Raw genomic sequence first — 15,227 nt, forward strand, 5'->3', positions numbered from 1 at the left:
TCGTTTAAGTTGAATTAACTAATTCCTTTGCTGTCTTCCAGGCAGGTTTCCGTGATTTCAATCTTGTTACGGCATTTTAATCTTTATCCTGATGTATTGGGAGGCAACTGTTCTTCAGTATCATGCTCCATGATCCAGGAAGGGCACTTTGCTGTCTGATTTGAGAAGGCTGAATGTTGCCTAGTAATGGTAACCATTGAATAGGAGTGGACCGCAATGTACCAGATATAATTTTCATTGTGTGGTACCCCCTGTGGGTGGATGAGGCAGACGAAGAATACACCCACAGTATCTTCTGCCTGTCATAAGAGACGACTAAAAGGGGCGACCAAGGGATGATCAACTTAGAACCATGAAACTATTTTGTGATTAGTACCACCACGCGGGGAACACCATGGGTCGCCTTTACTTGCGCGTAGTACCACTATGTTGGGTGCCAAATAGGTTTGTGATTCGTAGCAAACGTGGGCACGACGGCTTTTACAGTACCTGTGATTAGTAGCACTATATGAGCGACACCATGGGATGAAGGAACCCATGGTGCTGGCTTGCCTATGATTAGTACCCCTTATATGAGGAACACCACGGGATAGTACGAGTCCCTGTGGTTAGTACACATAGGTGATGAACACCATAGGTTTGCGTTGCCTGTCAAGGGTGCCGCAATGTGCAAAACACATTAGGTCTGTAATACATGTGCGAATTTCATTACCTGTGAGTCGTACCATAATGTATGGAATACCGCGAGTTTACGCTACTCTTGATTAGTACTGCAACATGGGAAATAACATGGTTCTTCTTTTCTAGCGATAAATACCATTATGAGGGCCGATGACCTGGATTTTGAACTTGTTTCGAGAACGAGCATATTCTAATCGCTTCAGCATCGTGCTATAGAAGCAGTCCCTTGGTCCGTACTACTATCGTTTTGTGCCAGCTTCTGTGCATGTGAGGCACTGTGGGTCACATCCACTGATTGCTTCAACTTCATATCAATCCATCCATTCATTCTTCGTCCTCACGCTTTGAATTCTGGTCAGTGGAGGATTTTACTTTTAATTTGTCATCTCATTTCGTCTCATTTTCTACCATTAGGGGCCGATGACCTCGATGTTAAGCCCCTTTAAACAACAAACATCAATCAATCATTGTGTGGTGCTGTTGGGCATCAACCAGACTAGTGTGGGAGCTATTGAGCCATACAGGGGAGCAATATCCAGCTGGTGAATATACTGTTGCTGGAGCAGTTGTTGGTAGTGTACACGTATCTGCGCCCCATGAAATACCAGCCAGTCTGCCCAGCAAATTGTTACGACTTTTAAGCTTAGCAGCTAGCTTCTCAAGATGGTGTCATTAGGTTAAGGACTTATTTAAAATTACACCCAGATATTTTGGTTTGGTATTACCCTGTAGTGTGTGGTTTCTGAACGTAATCGTAGGTTGATAGTTTGCCAGCCTGTTATTTATGTGGAACGTAGATAGCTCTTTAATGGACTAGGTTTCAGGTGCCATTTAAAAAAAAAATCATCCATCTTGTCAAGGTCTTGGGATAGAATGTCTTCCGGCTCATTAAAGTCTGTTTTTTTGTACGGTGAGGTTGATATCATAAGAAAACTGTGATCGTACTAAGCAGTAATAGCGAAAATTTGTGGCTTGATAAGTGAGTTATTTTTATATAGGTTTAATACGATGAGAATCAGGACTTCGAATTTACTACGTGCTAAGCAGGAAAACATGTTAATGAGGAACGCACTAACGAGGTTCACTGTGTATCTACAATACATAAATTAAAAATGTCTTTTCTGTCACAGTTGAAGCTGCATCACAGATGTACTTTTTTTTTTTTTTTTTTGTCCTATTTGTTTTACGTCACACTGACACAGATAGGTCTTATGGTGGCAAACCTGTACTTTTAACTTAAGGTGATCCAGATGGAAACTGTACACTGGGCCTGAATGGCTAGGTTTGTTTATTTTAACACATCAGTGGTCTCCCCGTCTGTGTATTGATAGATGTTTTGAATCCCAGGTTTAAAAAAGAAAAGGAAAAACGGATTAGTAAGAACTAAATGTACTTTTCTTAGATTAAAAATGTGTGCTAAATGGAGGGTTTAGAAACACACCGATAGCTCAAGGACCACTTGACAATGCGTCTTGTTTGTATACATATCTTCACAAAATATTCTCTCTCTCTATTCCAGTTTTTTACTCTGAGCAAACATAAAGTTTTTGAGTGCAAATGAAGAATTAATTCTTGGATCTGTACTGTGTCTTCTGTCCAACTGCGTGTACCTTGACTAACCAACACTGCAAAATGGAGCTAGTTCCTAATTGGCAGATGCATATTTCGACACTCCACCATATATTCCTTTAAATTTTGTTTTCCCTTTAATATATTAATATATTTATATATGCTGCATTTTTCTGTGGCCTTACTTAACTTGTATTGTTTAACCAGGGTACGGTGGAGCTGACTGACCAGGTGGAAGTTCTGCAGTGGCTGGCAGATGGTTTGGGCTTCATCGACATGAGTCGCGTGGCCATTCATGGGTGGTCGTACGGTGGATACCTCAGTCTCATGGCCTTAGCTACACATCCTGACATTTTTAAGGTACTGTGCCATCATAAAAGTATTGCCTAACAAGGCAGCCTTGTATTCTGCATTGATTCACTCTCTAGGTGAGGAAAGTTAGGATTTTTTTCAAACAACAATAATACAATCATTTTATTTTAGATTATGCACAAACCTCACAAAATTCAATGATATATTGAAAGAAAATGATTTACAGTTCATGTTGCAACATCATTCTCCTTCTTTCCCCTTATCCAATTTCTGCCAGGTCAGGGCATTTGCGGTATTTCTCCACCGTTCCTCTCTCCTTCCACCGTTCCTCTTCCATCATGCCCCAAGCCATCTTTATTGAATCGCTCCACCTTGTTCTAGGTCTCCCTCTTACTCGCTTTCCCTCGAACTTCATCATCTGTTTCGATATTCTTTTATCCTCCATCCACAATCTTAATTTACACTTCTTATCAATTCTCTCATTTAGGTTTTCCACATCGACCTCCTTTCTCACATCTTCGCTTCTCAATCAATCTGTCTTTGTCATTCCTATCATACTTCTTAGGTATTTCATTTTGCTGGCCTGAATTCTACTCTCCTCCCTACTTGTGTTTATCCAGGTCTCAGCTACATAGGTCAGTATGGGTGCATAACATTTTGTACATTATCTTTTAATGCTTCCTTGGTACTTCCTTATTCCAGACAAGGTTTCTTACACTCTGGTAGAATGCATAGCCATGTTGCACCCTCTTGCTAATCTCCATGTCCAGCCTTGTATTCTGCATTGATTCACTCTCTAGGTATCTGAAACTGTCAATGATTTGAAGGCTTTGACCCCCAATTTTCACATTACCTTCCGCTTGTTTTTCTCCTCTTGATATCACCCTGGTCTTGCTTTTCTCTGCACTAATTTTCATACCATAAAATTTTCTCATTCAGTACATCAAGTTGGTTCTTGTACTTTTTTGCTATTCTTCCCTCAGCAAAATTGCCTACGTATAGTAATCATTTTATCTCCCTGTTCCCATATGATTATTTTGTCTCCTTTAAAATTTCATCCATAACCATTAAAAACAAAAGAGGTGACAGCACACTCCCCAGTCTTAGTCCAGTTTTATTTCTAAACCTTTCCGTCTTTTCAACCTGAGTTTGTACACTGCTGATGCAGTTGTACATTGCCTGCACCATTTCTACAGTTTGTGGTGCCCAGCCTCCTTTTGATTGCAACAATCTATTGAAAATATAAGCAAAGACGATTACTTAATAGGAAAAACGCAATGACAGGTCAGTGTGGGATGAAGGAACAGCAGAAAGAGGAGACAGGGGCAAACCTGAAAATACAAATGGATAAAGATGATCTCCACATCTTGATACATTGCTCTCTCCTTATTGGTCCCAGTTCCAGGCACATGGATTCAAATTCACTGGCAGTGAATCCCAGCCTTGTACATCCATTTCTTCTCAGCCCCTGACAAGCTTGTTTGTGCTTCGAAAGAAGTCACATCACAGGTTACAACCTACAAGTAGTGGAAAAGTCACAAGAATGACATTAATACATTTAAAGACAAACTTTTCCAATGATTGAACAGTTACTTACAGCACGGGCTTCTTCTGCAAGTGTTGAAAAAGTATAGTTTCAATTTGTGGATTAGTGCATTCAAAAGTATGTAATCAATTTAGCACTCAGAGCTTGTGTTTAAGTATTTAATAGAGATGTAAAAATAGTAAACACTAAACAGGAGAGTGAAATAGTGTTTAAGTAACACTATTTCACTCATTTAAATCATTCATAAATCATACTTCATAAGAGCCAGTGACCTAGATGTTAATCCCCTTTAAATAACAAGCATCATACTTCATCAACCTTTTACACTTTTATGTTGTATATTTCATGTTTTTCTACAGTTTTGTCATTTGTAAGTCATTCTAATTGAACTAAGCAACATAGATATGTACTGATGAACCAAGCGAGTTGGCCGTGCGGTTTAGGGCGCACAGCTGCTAGCTTGCATTTGGGAGACAGTGGGTTCGAAACCCACTGTCGGCAGTCCTGAAGATGGTTTTCTATGGTTTTCCATTTTCACACCAGGCAAATGGTGGGGCTGTACTTTAATCAAGGCCATGGCCTCTTTCTTTCCACTCCTAGACCTTTCCTATCCCATTGTCGCCATAAGATCCATCTGTGTTGGTGCGACTTAAAGCCAGTTGTAAAAATAAAAAATAAAGTACTGATAAAGTGAAGTGAAGTAAACCAGTTTGTTCATTCCCAGATTACTGTACATGTAATTGTTAAAATTTCCAAGTTAGTTGTAATATTAAATCTTTGGTATGTTTGCATAATACAAACACAGGGTTATTTTGCATAAAACTGGAAATTTGGTGGGCTTCAGGGATATAGTTTAGTTTTAGTGTAGGTCGATGCAACAATGTGTAGACTTTCTAATGGCGATGTGGAAAGTGATGGTAATTTTGGTGACAACACAGGTATAGAGCCAAAAAGTGCATGTTTCGGTCACAACGAAGTGACAGCAATGCTCGAAAATATATTAATATACTTACAAGTGCAGCCTGAACCAACATCAGCTGAACTCACGTCACTGAAGCATCTGCTACAAGACCGGGTAGCACATAAGCATCACTCAAAAATGAAACAAAAGAAGCTCAGACTTTTTTATTCATTGCAATGACATACAGTACTCTAATTAAAGTCAGGTTAATCCTGTACTGTTTGTGCTATATTTGCATTTATTGTTAAATTGAAAGAAACATATTTTACTTTGTATTGTAAACAGTAGCCCACCTAGTGGCCAGATCATTAGGCATCAAATCTCAGTGGTCTGACACCGAGGTTAACCAGCTGGTGGAAAAAAAATTCACAATCAGTAAGTTGGTCGGCACGGTAGGAGAGGTGGTGCTATGGCGATTCATCCGTTGGGTGGAGGCATTAAGCCATGAGCAAACCCCATGATTTTATTTGATAGGAGTAGACTATGTGCTGACACGGGGTTTCCCTCTCTTCCTATCTCATTATCATAATTCACCCAGACGTGCAGGTCTCCCAAGGGGGTCCACTAGGAAGACCTGCACCAGGCCTCTCGATAGACCATAGTGTACAAAAGGTGCAATAAAAATGTGTATACAGTGTTATTTGTGTTGTTTATGAATTTTCTGGATTATCCACTTGGTTGTGTTTGAGCTGGATAAATGGGATTTGCTAAATGCAAAATAAAATGTTATTCGTTTTACAGGTAGCAATTGCAGGCGCTCCTGTAACCTCGTGGCTTTTGTACGACACAGGGTATACGGAGCGCTACATGGATCTACCGGAGAACAACGAGGCGGGCTATCGCATGGGCTCCATACTCAACTACGTTAACCAGTTTCCTGACGAGTAAGTGTGTAAGCTTAGTTATTAAGTGTACATAATTCTCCCCACTGTGTCTACTACACATGGTGTCCATTTCTGTTACAGTCAGAATCGGCTTCTGATCATTCATGGGCTAATCGATGAAAACGTCCACTTTTTCCACACAAGTCAGTTTATCAGTGCTATGGTGAAGGCTGGTAAACCATACCATTTACAGGTAAGTGGACAGCTTGATTCTGTCAGGCTGTGATAATCTGTACTGCCATCTTAAGCTTAAAGGGCATATCGCACTTTTTTTTTTGCCGGGCGTGTTGGCCATGCAGTTAGGAGCACGCAGCTGTAGCTCACATCCGGGGGAGAGTTGGTTTGAACCCCACTGTCAGCAGCCCTGAAGATGGTTTTCCGTGGTATCCCATTTTCACACCAGGCAAATGCTGGGGCTGTACCTTAATTAAGACCATGGCCGCTTCCTTCCCATTCCTAGGCCTTTCCTCTCCCACCATCACCATAAGACCTATCTGTGTCGGTGCGACGTTCAGAAAATAGCAATTTGACATTTTTTAATTGTAGTAAAGTTTACGGGTCATTCCACCTATTTCCGAAGCAAAATAGTCGTATCTCATTTGGAAAGTTATGCAAATTGCAGATGAATTATACCGTCTCTTAAAAGTTTATTGATATCTCGAACGAATTAACATCATCATGTTTTCCTTATCGGTGTAGCCGTAACTCGGAGGTACAGTTAAAGAAGTGTAGTTATTATCAATACCTAGCATTAAAACATTAAGCTTTGATTTAAAAAGTGATATGGTTTGTAATTTTAGATATTGCCCATTCGCCAGACGTTTGAAGTCCTCGAGATATGCCCATTAAGCTTAGGATGGTAGTGTATACTACCTATAGAGCCTATTGAAAGAAGCAGATATTTGAGATTTTATAAATTAAGAGTTGACCAAAGTGAATTGCACTAATAGGTAAGACCACAGGGTATTTGACATTGTCCAGCAGCAGTGGTCCATATGAAGTATTGACGTTATATTATCATAAATGTTGGGAATTGTTACTAAAATTTCATGGAGAAAACAATGTCCATTAATAATTGGAGTTTAAAGGGGTTACATTAATTTATTTATAGACACAGTAGTCGGCACCAGTGCGTAAAACCACAGGGTATTTTAGCAGTGTCCAGCAGTGGTGGTCCAAAGAATCATGATTTCTAATCACTAGAATGTGTGCGGAAAAGCCTGGGTAAAATTCCAAACCTCTCCGCAGTGCTCATATGGAGTGAGGGCATATGGCGCTGTTGATGGTGATTCGTTTTGGACAGTTGTATGTAGCTTCCTCAAGAGTATACAAATCCATAGACGTCAAAGTACAATGCCGAGCTACAACTGCACTCAATATGGTTTATAAGGGAAATAGTACAATGCCTGTTTTGATTCCATTTAAATGCCATATAAAACATGGAAAGTGTAACTTTTTTTCATAAGATATATTAATAGTCCTTTCAGAATTTCGAATTACTTTATAGATAGTAATTTTGAGTGTCGAAGACAGGCATATGTTCCAGTCATCATCATCATCATCAATGTCCCGCTTCAGTCGCCCGGGTGAGGTTAACAAGCCTCCTCCACTCCTTTTTGTCCTTCCACTTTTCCTGCTCCATTACTTCCGCCACATCCAGTCCAGCTTCTCTAATGTCCTTCCAAATCTGATCCATCCACCTTCTTTTCCTTAACTTCTCTTTCCAATTCCCTTCTTGCTACCCGTTTCTTTCCCATTCTTTTTACATGTCCAAACCATCTCAGTCTTGCTTTCTGTATGTTCTGTACTAATGGTTCTATATTTAGCTCTTCTCTGATTTTAATACAGTAGAAGTCCGTTATAGCAAGAATTCATAACAGCAAAATATTTACTCGCTACAACGGATTGTCGTTATATCCGATTTTTGTATAAAAGTCGGAAAACCCTTCAAGCACATAAAAATCGATATGAAACGGCAATCATTTTGTTCAAAACTTGTGTTTCCACAGATGATATCCACACTACGGCTTACTTGTGTTTTTTTCGTAATCCGATACTTCGTGAAAGTGTATGTTTAATTTCGTTCTGAAAAAATTATTTAGTACCGTATTTCTCCGAATCCAAGATGAACCCCACTTTTCTCTTCAAAAAATTTAAATCAGGCTCAAAAAGAAGTTTGTAAAATCATATGAATGCCTTGTACATTAGGCCTACGCATTTTTAGACTATTTTTAGACGCCGTACGTTGACTTTCATCACGCCGTATTTCTTTTTTTTTTTTTCCTTGTGGCTGCACAATTATTCTTTATTTTTGCGGGTTTAAGGACCATTAACTTAACATTGGCAACATAATACCGAAAAGAACTCGTTGAAAATTTTCCTGCAATACCTATTCCATGCGTCTCTACAATACAACAGTCCATCATGAAATTATTCTTGCTGTCTATAAAACTGTTACTTTTACGCAGCGTCAGATATAACCGGCTACCGCTACATGCACGTCTCGCTTGTCGGGTTCGGCCAAATTCAGCGGCTAGCGATGTATAGGCCTAATCGCGAACGTTGAAAGTCAACGAACAAGTTTATTACGTCACAGTATGGCCCTTCCGCCCTTGCTTTTTCGTGCACATACCTCACAATTTCATCTTCGACTTCTTTAAAGCGTCCTTCTTGCAGACCACTGAATGCATTTTTTGTACAGTACGCATTTTTTTAGCTCTTTGTCTTCACGCTAACGCCAAATATTGGCTTTAGTTAGGCCTATGCCATATGTTCTTGCACCTGCACAATTATTTTACATTTTCGAGTGTTTAATAAACATCAACTTAAAATTGGCATCATAATATCGACTAGAACCCGTTGAAAATTTGCCGGCAATACCTTTTCCACGCATCTTTACAATACGACTATCCATCACGAAAATATTCCTGCTGTCTATAAACCTTAATTTTACTAAGCGTCAAGTACAATAGACGCGTTGTGACTCTGCCACTAAGTAGCCATGGCTTTTCTAAGAATTTGAAGGGTCGCATGGTTTGATGCCATTCTGCAGATTTGAGAAACACACAGGCACTGCACAACCGGTTGTCACGGCTAGCGATGTGTGTTAAAGAGGCGGTCGTTTATTGTCAACGAGTTCTGTGCGCGTGTGAAAAGAAGCAGCGTGGTTACCGCGGTAGTTGTCATTGGTATCAATTAACTTACTGTTAGGCCGCAAATGCAACAACCCTTGAGTTTTCGCATGATATTCTGAGAAAAAAAGTCTTGGATTCGGAAAAATACGGTATCACTCCAGAGATTTCTGTGGCAAACACCTCAGCTTTCTTCTTCAAACAGTGTCACCTAACCTAACCGTACATGTAGCCTATCATGAAAACATATTTGAAACGCACGTAGAGAAATAACCTCCACGCGAAAAAATTACATGTAAATAGCCGTAACTAGATGCGAGAAGATATGAAATATCCTCTGAAATCAGCGATGCACTCTGCCATATCTTGAAGTGTATCACATTCTTACGTAATTTCCGTATATTACATTAAAATGAAAACGTCGTTTACTTCAGTCTTCATTTTTAACGAGTTAACAACTGGTATCAGCCACGTTATTTACGTATTTATTACGAAAACGTGTTATCCTCTTTCATTTCATGTTTTCTTTAAAGAACAGCAGTCGATGGGTGTTACTAATCAACTCCAACATCACCTTTGAATGTCAACGAGAGAGATTGCAAATGCACAAAGTGAGAAAACTATACCGTACCGAAGATGATCGATCGCATTTTGTTGCAAACGTTTCAGTTTTCTTATTCAAACAGCGTCACGTATCCTAACTTAACCGTACTATACGTATGATGAAAACACACTTCAAACGCCAGTAGAGAAACTATAACTTTCTCTCTATAAATTTTCATAATAGCCTTTCCGTAAATTAACCAGACGCGACAAAATATAAACTAACCTCTGAAATCAATTAAGCACTCTGCCATATCTCGAGGTTTATCCCATTCTTACTTAATTGCAGTATTTAGCCTCAAAATTAAGCGGTAGTTTAGTCAGCCTTAATTTTTAACAAGTTAACAACCATTATCGGACACGTTATTTCCGCATTTATTACGAAAATATGTTCTCTTTCATTTAGAATTTTCTTTACAGAACAGCTGTCGGCGGGTATTACTAATCGACTCCGACATTGCCTTCGAATGTAGACGAGATAAATCGCTAGTGCACATAGCGAGGAAACGATGCCGAAGGTAATCTATCGCATGCAATATCATCGCTGGGGTGTATAAATGTTGGTAACGGAAAAAATCACGCACGCTTAATCGCTCGTAATAACAGATGCGCCAGTGATAGGGTTCTCGTTATATGCTGTTCGCTATAGCGGACTTCTACTGTATTTTGAATTCTATCTCTTCTTATCTTTTTAACCGATGTTGTAAAAATTTCATTTGTACTGCTTGGATCTTACTATCTTGTCTCTTATCTCTTATTTTTAACATGAGAATGGTGGCGGCAGGGGAGGGGAGGTGATGTTACAGAATTTCTAATTATAAATTCATTAAAGAATGATGTAGAATACATCCATGTACAATTTCTAGTTCTTTCTAGCAAGAAGTCGTGCTCACTGCATGAAATAGGAGGCTTCCACATATCAGACACACACCCCCCTCTACTTTTTGCAGCTGTAAAAGTGAAGGAAAAAGTGGGGATCTAATACATGAGGGAAAACAGTACTTACCTTGTTGGTTCAAGCAAGTGTCCCAGCGGTCCACTTAACAATGGATGCTCCACTAGAACAACATCTGTGGTTGGTGGGGGAACCATTCTTTGACAACCTCTCGAACTCACCACTGTTTGCGAACAGGTATCCCTTGATTTTTTACTTTTCCGACTATGCTGCACATAATACCAATATAAATGGTCCGTTATTGGACATTATAAATTTTCCAGCTAGCTCATTCTTGGTTGCCAGCGTTTCGCCCTCGTGTGCTAGGGTGGGCTCGTCAGTTGGTACCTAGCACACCTACCAATACGCTGGCCAGTGCATACCGTGGAGGCCACTGCGTAGGCTAACTGGAGCCACCGGCAGTGCCAATGCACTAAGAGACTTTGTCTCATCACTAAAAATTGATGCCTGCTTGGCCATCAGATGATATAGATGTTGATTCCCATAGGGAATCTGAAATATTTGTCCTGAATGAGCAAATTTATAATACCAATATAAATGGTCCGTTATTGGACATTATAAATTTTCCAGCTAGCTCATTCTTGGTTGCCAGCGTTTCGCCCTCGTGTGCTAGGGTGGGCTCGTCAGTTGGTACCTAGCACACCTACCAATACGCTGGCCAGTGCATACCGTGGAGGCCACTGCGTAGGCTAACTGGAGCCACCGGCAGTGCCAATGCACTAAGAGACTTTGTCTCATCACTAAAAATTGATGCCTGCTTGGCCATCAGATGATATAGATGTTGATTCCCATAGGGAATCTGAAATATTTGTCCTGAATGAGCAAATTTATAATACCAATATAAATGGTCCGTTATTGGACATTATAAATTTTCCAGCTAGCTCATTCTTGGTTGCCAGCGTTTCGCCCTCGTGTGCTAGGGTGGGCTCGTCAGTTGGTACCTAGCACACCTACCAATACGCTGGCCAGTGCATACCGTGGAGGCCACTGCGTAGGCTAACTGGAGCCACCGGCAGTGCCAATGCACTAAGAGACTTTGTCTCATCACTAAAAATTGATGCCTGCTTGGCCATCAGATGATATAGATGTTGATTCCCATAGGGAATCTGAAATATTTGTCCTGAATGAGCAAATTTATAATACCAATATAAATGGTCCGTTATTGGACATTATAAATTTGCTGGAAAATTTATAATGTCCAATAACGGACCATTTATATTGGTATTATAAATTTGCTCCTGCCCCTACCCGGCTACAGCTGGATAAAGGGAAATGATGATGATGATGATGATATAAATTTGCTCATTCAGGACAAATATTTCAGATTCTCTATGGGAATCAACATCTATATCATCTGATGGCCAAGCAGGCATCAATTTTTAGTGATGAGACAAAGTCTCTTAGTGCATTGGCACTGCCGGTGGCTCCAGTTAGCCTACGCAGTGGCCTCCACGGTATGCACTGGCCAGCGTATTGGTAGGTGTGCTAGGTACCAACTGACGAGCCCACCCTAGCACACGAGGGCGAAACGCTGGCAACCAAGAATGAGCTAGCTGGAAAATTTATAATGTCCAATAACGGACCATTTATATTGGTATTATAAATTTGCTCATTCAGGACAAATATTTCAGATTCCCTATGGGAATCAACATCTATATCATCTGATGGCCAAGCAGGCATCAATTTTTAGTGATGAGACAAAGTCTCTTAGTGCATTGGCACTGCCGGTGGCTCCAGTTAGCCTACGCAGTGGCCTCCACGGTATGCACTGGCCAGCGTATTGGTAGGTGTGCTAGGTACCAACTGACGAGCCCACCCTAGCACACGAGGGCGAAACGCTGGCAACCAAGAATGAGCTAGCTGGAAAATTTATAATGTCCAATAACGGACCATTTATATTGGTATTATAAATTTGCTCATTCAGGACAAATATTTCAGATTCCCTATGGGAATCAACATCTATATCATATGCTGCACATTGCGTCTGACCTGACTTTGGCATGTCCTTACTCGTCGATGATGAAATTCCCAACACTATCCGAACACTTGTACAGCGTGATACTTATTTCCAAACACATCCTTCATTCAACGGTAATTGTATGCTCCACTAACATCATCTGCCCCTATAAACTGAGTAACTGACGCTGGGCAATTCTGGGCGAATTCTTGGCAAAGCCATACCTAGTCATTTTGCTTCCACATGTATGAACAGTATACACTAACACTTTCTAATGATACCAGATTTCTTCTTGACATACATAGGGTGGCGTGCACCATCTTGGAGTAAATTATTACGGAAGTAGCGTTTACTAAAGAAGTCCATACTACAGAAGTAACGTCAGAGAGTTGAAGTACAATTTACTCTTTTAATTACTACTACAGAAGTAGCGTTCGTTACTCGCGGAGTAGTGCTGTGTTCGTGTATCTTCTTTAAAGAAATCTAAATAGATAAGGTTATGTGCGATAGGAAACGGGGAAAAAACTTAAGCGAAAAAGATAAATGCTTGTTAATAGAGATAATGACGATCTATGCAAAGGATATAAGGTGTAAGAAACACAACACAAAGATGCTGGATAAGAAAAGAAATTCATGGAAAGTTGTGACGAAAGAATTCAGTGCTTCGAGTGACAGAAAAGCAGTGAAAAGCAAGTTAAGATTCTGTAGAAGGACTTAAAAGCGAAGATGGAAGCAAAGCAGAAAGTCATGGACACGCGGAAAAAGTTAAAACTGATGACGGTTTCTTCATACAGATGGCCTACATCCACAGCTAAATTTTCCAATTTTCTCACCAGGCAAATGCTGGGTCTGTAGGCCCTACCTTAAGGCCATGGCCGCTTCCCAATCCCTAGGCCTTTCCTGCCCTATCGTTGCCATAAGACCTATCAGTGCCGGTGCAACGTTAAGCAAATTGAAAAAAAAAACCTCTTCCGATTTCTGAAAAGTTCATCGTTGTCACCGAGAGGGCAATAAATGGGAATATGCGCGCAGTCACAGTCAATTGCACCCACGATGTGTGGAAGCCTGCCAACGTGAAGAATATCCTTTTATTTTCCGAACGATCATCATCATTTGCAGGTGTACCTCCCTCTTAGCCTCAACTAGGGCTTTAACCTCGTGATGAAAGATACGGCTAGCAGTTGTGCGGTAAACGTTAATTAGATCACCGGCAACTGTACTGAAATGTTCCGGTACGAAACACTTGTAGGGCACACAGCAACTCTAATTTGAGAGATACAACAAAATTAAGACAAGCTGTAAGTGATATCCAAGTAGATTTAGAAAGAAAGTAAAGGATTCCTTACTAAGACCAAAAACGTTCCTGCAACTCACCGTGTTCACGTTACACGGCTCTCGCTTTTCACACACTGTAGGCCTACGCACTATTACATTTCCCATCGTTTACTGCGTCGAGATCGTCAATATAATCTAAGTAATCCAAAAACACGTTTGAAACGTCTTTCCTCTCATATACGGCACAATATTATCATTAGTCAACAAGTCTAAACTTAGCTTAATCCATGCACGACGTGAGAGTAAATTCTAACCTATATACGTACGTTATTTACTTCTTTAGCAATATACTACAAGATGGTGCTCTTCAACATTTTACTCTTGTAGTAATTTAGTCCAGGAGTATCTGAAAGGACTGAAATACTTCGGAAGCAATTTACTGTCGTATGGAAGTCGCCGAATGCTGACTTCAAGAGTACTTTACTACGGAAGTAGAACTTACTCTTGGTTGGTGCACGCCACCCATAGCCATCCATGAACACATGTGCAACCTTCATACACTGCTGTGCAAAACTTAAGGACAAAAGTAACTTTTGCATGTTGTGTCACTGCCAAGTAACGTAGCTCGATGAAACTTGAACCATACATAGGAAGATCTGCTACAGTATGGTACAGTAGGCATCTGAAAGGAATATGCGATGAGACAAACAGAAATTACACTTTTATACAGAGACAACAAATTACACGTAAGTCTCTGTGACTCATGATGGTCCCCTGGACATCACAAAAGAAGGGACAAGGTTCTTAGAAAGGTGTGTGATCACCACGGAGGGCGTTGTATGCTCTGCAACGTGTTCCCATGCTGGCCACAAGATTGGTATGGAGTTCTTGTGGTAGGGCGTTTCATTCCTCCACTAGCCTACTGTTGAATTGACAGAGACATATGACTGGCATTAAGTTCTTTTTTTTATATTAATATTGCATAATGTCCAACCCTCATATCCCTCTTCTCTACGGGGTTGGGTATGAAGTGATATGAATCTTCATATCACATGCATGGTGCATGTGGACATGCTGCAGTATGCCTGCCCAACATGTCCCACAATTGCTTAGTGGGATTTAAGTCGAGGGAACGGGCAGGCCAGTCCATTCACCAAATATTTTCTCATTCCAAGAACCCCTCCACCTGCACTGTTCGATGCTGTCGTTCATTTTCATCCATAAAAATTAAGTCAGGGCCGAATGCACCCCGTGAAAAATGCACATAAGGAAGTAGTACACTGTTACAATAACGTTGGCCGATGAGTGTACCCTGTTCAAATATTTGGAGGTCGGTACGCCCATGCAACTTTA

General features: G+C 40.5%; 1 protein-coding gene across 1 annotated transcript in view; it reads left to right on the forward strand.

The window, feature by feature from the left end:
* LOC136884341 (dipeptidyl peptidase 9) overlaps positions 1 to 15,227 on the forward strand; it is a 143,145-nt gene that overhangs the window by 67,871 nt on the left and 60,047 nt on the right. Inside the window, exons 15-17 of the mRNA XM_068229935.1 lie at positions 2,458 to 2,610; positions 5,811 to 5,953; positions 6,035 to 6,146. Of these exons, the coding sequence (XP_068086036.1) occupies positions 2,458 to 2,610; positions 5,811 to 5,953; positions 6,035 to 6,146 (408 nt within the window). The remainder of the gene's footprint in view (positions 1 to 2,457; positions 2,611 to 5,810; positions 5,954 to 6,034; positions 6,147 to 15,227) is intronic.

The sequence above is a fragment of the Anabrus simplex genome, chromosome 12 (assembly GCF_040414725.1).
Source record: "Anabrus simplex isolate iqAnaSimp1 chromosome 12, ASM4041472v1, whole genome shotgun sequence".
NCBI classification, from domain to species: domain Eukaryota; kingdom Metazoa; phylum Arthropoda; class Insecta; order Orthoptera; family Tettigoniidae; genus Anabrus; species Anabrus simplex.